The sequence below is a fragment of the Haematobia irritans genome, chromosome 5 (assembly GCF_050003625.1).
Source record: "Haematobia irritans isolate KBUSLIRL chromosome 5, ASM5000362v1, whole genome shotgun sequence".
In the NCBI taxonomy this organism is placed as follows: Eukaryota; Metazoa; Arthropoda; class Insecta; order Diptera; family Muscidae; genus Haematobia; species Haematobia irritans.
Genome location: NC_134401.1, coordinates 76,304,369 through 76,307,814, shown reverse-complemented (window position 1 = coordinate 76,307,814; position 3,446 = coordinate 76,304,369). Strand labels below are relative to the sequence as shown.

The window sequence follows — 3,446 nt, the reverse complement described above, 5'->3', positions numbered from 1 at the left end:
TCGACTAGTAATCCATAATTACTTAAAAAATCTGCACCAATTATGGGTCTGTTGACATCGGCCAGGATAAAAGTCCAGGAAAAGTTTCTTTTTAATCCCAAATTTAAGGATAATTGTACTGTGCCATAGGTCTTAATAGCAGATTGATTAGCAGCAAACAACTCAAGCGCTGATGCATTAAGTTGTTTTTCCGCCGAACTTGCGGGGAATACCGAGACGTCTGCGCCAGTATCGATGAGAAACTCATAATCGAGCTTATTATCACGTATAAATAGGCGACCAATTTCTCGGCTAACCCCGTCCGTCACCATAAACGGGGTGCCTTCTAGTTTTCCGATGAAAGATTTGTCGGAAATGAACACGGCTTAACACATTTCCTTGCTTGTTCTCGGAACTTATAGTGGAACCAACACAACGGCTTACCTTTAGAATTGTTGCTTGACCGACTTCTCGATTTAGAACGGCTTCTAGAACCCGTGGTCATAGCTTCGATTTTCTTAGTCAATTCATCGATTTTCATTTCCAAATTTCGAATTTTGGATGATGAAGAACCTTCCGATGAGCTTGATGCAATAGCGTTGATGTCCCATGGCTCGGCTGTATCCGCAATTTTATCTGCCATTTGTGCCAATTTATTCAAAGATTCACTACTTACGGATAATATAACTTGGGTTTGTTTAGGTAAACGTTGCATCCATAGAGATTTGAGTACTTCTTCAGAAACTTTATTTGCAGCTAAAGATGACATTTCACGAAGTAAAGTTGATGGTTTCTTGTCGCCAATTTCAATTTCTCGGATCAACCTTTTTAATCGCTTTTCCTCCGAATCCATAAATCGTTCTTGTATGCTCCTCTTCAAAGTTTCATACATATTGGATTCTGGGGGATTTATTATTATGTCACTTACTTCTGACAGAATGCTAGCATCTATTGATCCAACGACGGTGTGAAACTTAGTGGGGTCTGCTACTATAGCGGATGTGATAAACTGGCTTTCGACCTGCTTAAACCAAAGAGCAGGATTGTTACGCCAAAATGGAGGAATCTTGACTGACACTCTTGCAATTTCTTGGTGTCCAGCGTTCAAGGGATCATCGATAGGGTTTATGGACCTATTCCCTTGTTCTGGAGATGGAGGATTCACTCCCGGTATAAGGACGTCTTGATGTGTTTCTCGGTTACCCTGATTTGGCATGGTAATGGAAGTTCTTTGTGGGCAATGGAACATAATCTTTTCGTCCTTTAGCAATGGATGAGCGTTCTCGGGCTTGTCGGGGTCACCAATTGAAGTATGTTTTGTTGTGAGAGAAATAAAACACAGGAATAAAAAAGGAAATTATTTAATATTTTATTTCACAACCGTTTCTTCAAATAAAATTTTTCGAATGCTCATTAACATTTTTTATTTTCTATATCTCAGAATAAAAAGTCAATGGTAACTCAATTTGAAAAAATTATTTTTTAACAAGTAAAATTATTTTTAAGCAAAGTGAAAAAAAATCTGAGGTAACTTGATTTTAAAATTTAATTTTTTTTTAGCAAACAAAGTTAATTTTAATCGAAGTGAAAATGTTAGAGTGGGGTTGCTCCTACAACCACCACAAATTTGAATATTGCGGGTGGTATTAATGAATACAAGCGAACTTTGACGTTGGATACTGGTGCATCGAAATCTATTATTAGATCTGATTTAGTAAGAGGAAAAGTTACACCACTAATTGGAGTCAGACTACGCACGGCTACAAGTGAACACGCAACTGTATATGGAAAGGTTCCTGGAAAGTTAACCATTGCAAACAAATCCGTTAATTATGAATTCATTGTGGCCGATATAGTGGACGAAGTTATAATTGGAGCGGATTTTATGATTGCTTTTGGTCTCAACTTGGATATGAAGTGTCGTGTAATGACCTGGTGCGATATCGAAATACCGGTAAACGTGGGCTACAGTGAGAATACACCTGTCAGATGTTTGACAATGAGCCAGCCAGAGTCAATACCACCAAAGTGTCGCCACACAATTATATGGGTTTCTATGAATGGAGATTGTGAAGTCGGTAACTTGCCGCATTCAAAAAGACGACAGCCCAATGTCAAAGATGAAAGTCGTTCACCTGGAACGTTTGGCTCCATACGGAACGGATTCTGTGCCTATTCGGGACGAACAGGCTTAAGCGGGAGGCAGTGTTACGAATGTGATATTTCTAGATTTAATTTTATTTAAATTAGTTTCCGTTAATTTAACTTTCAAATTGTAACGATGGGATTGCGTCATGGCTTGTTAGAGTCATTTCTTTATTTTCTAGTACTTTCCTAAACATCTTTTGTGTTCTTAGTTTTCCAATCGTTCATTGTAAAAGTAACGCCTTTTGTTTTACTTATTGTTATAATTGTAGTAATATGATCACTTATGTTATGCCTGCACGACATCTACAAGATAGTATAATGCACTAGATTATTAGCCAAGACAATGATCATAACCCTAAAAGTATGTGTGCCATATCACCTGTACAATAACGCCCTATAGAATGTCCTAGATAGCCAAGACAATGAACATAAGCCGATAAATATGTGCGTTAGAGGTGTGCACGTGACACGAAATTGTCGTGACTCACGAAAATTTTCGTGACTCACGCGTGAGTCGTGAGTCACGCTCATGGCAACGGCGTGAGTGTGCGTGAGCGTGATTAACAAACCAAAATGACGTGCGTGAGCGTGAGTCACGAAAATATTATCTTCGTGAGTGTGCGTGAGTTAAGATTTACGCTCACGAAAATAATCCTGCTCACCAACATAAAACGCTTAAGAGTTAAATTCATTTACAATTTTAGTGACACTTGGGATGTTAAGAGTGTAATAACGCTCTCGATTTTAATAATGCTCATGTTTTCAGACGCGTCGCTAAGGTAAATTACTCAAAAAATTGTTCGTGAGTCACGACATTTTTCGTGAGTCACGATATTTTTCGTGAGTCACGGTATTTTTCGTGAGTGACGACATTTTCGTGCGTGAATACAAATTTTCTTTTTGTGAGTGTGCGTGAGCGTGAGTCCTACCAAACAATATCGTGCGTGAGTGTGCGTGAGTAAGATTTTTCCGTCGTGAGTGTGCGTGAGCGTGAGTAAAATATTACTCACGTGCACACCTCTAATGTGCGTACCAGATAGTAGTAGATTAATCTAGAAGGTTGTAGGCCAATTCGAAATCGTCATATCTCGGTATATAAAGCCCTAGCGGAGAGAGATGTGAAGTCAGTCGTAAGCTAAAGTTTATAAGTACACATCGTAGAGCAAATAAGTGAAACCAATCAGTTAAACAAATAAATTGTAAATTATCGTTATTTGAAAAGAACTGTGTTTTAATTATCGGGTAATTACCCTGCATTTTTTTAATTTGGAGGCGCTTCTGAGAATCCCCACTACGTCGAAAACAATCACATACGACAT

General features: G+C 38.5%; 1 protein-coding gene across 1 annotated transcript; it reads right to left on the bottom strand.

Moving 5' to 3' along the window:
• Positions 1–325: 325 nt before the first annotated feature.
• Positions 326–1,228, bottom strand: LOC142239871 (uncharacterized). Its single transcript, XM_075311620.1, has one exon. It carries the CDS (start codon positions 1,226–1,228, stop codon positions 326–328), a length of 903 nt encoding a protein of 300 aa, XP_075167735.1.
• Positions 1,229–3,446: the final 2,218 nt, after the last annotated feature.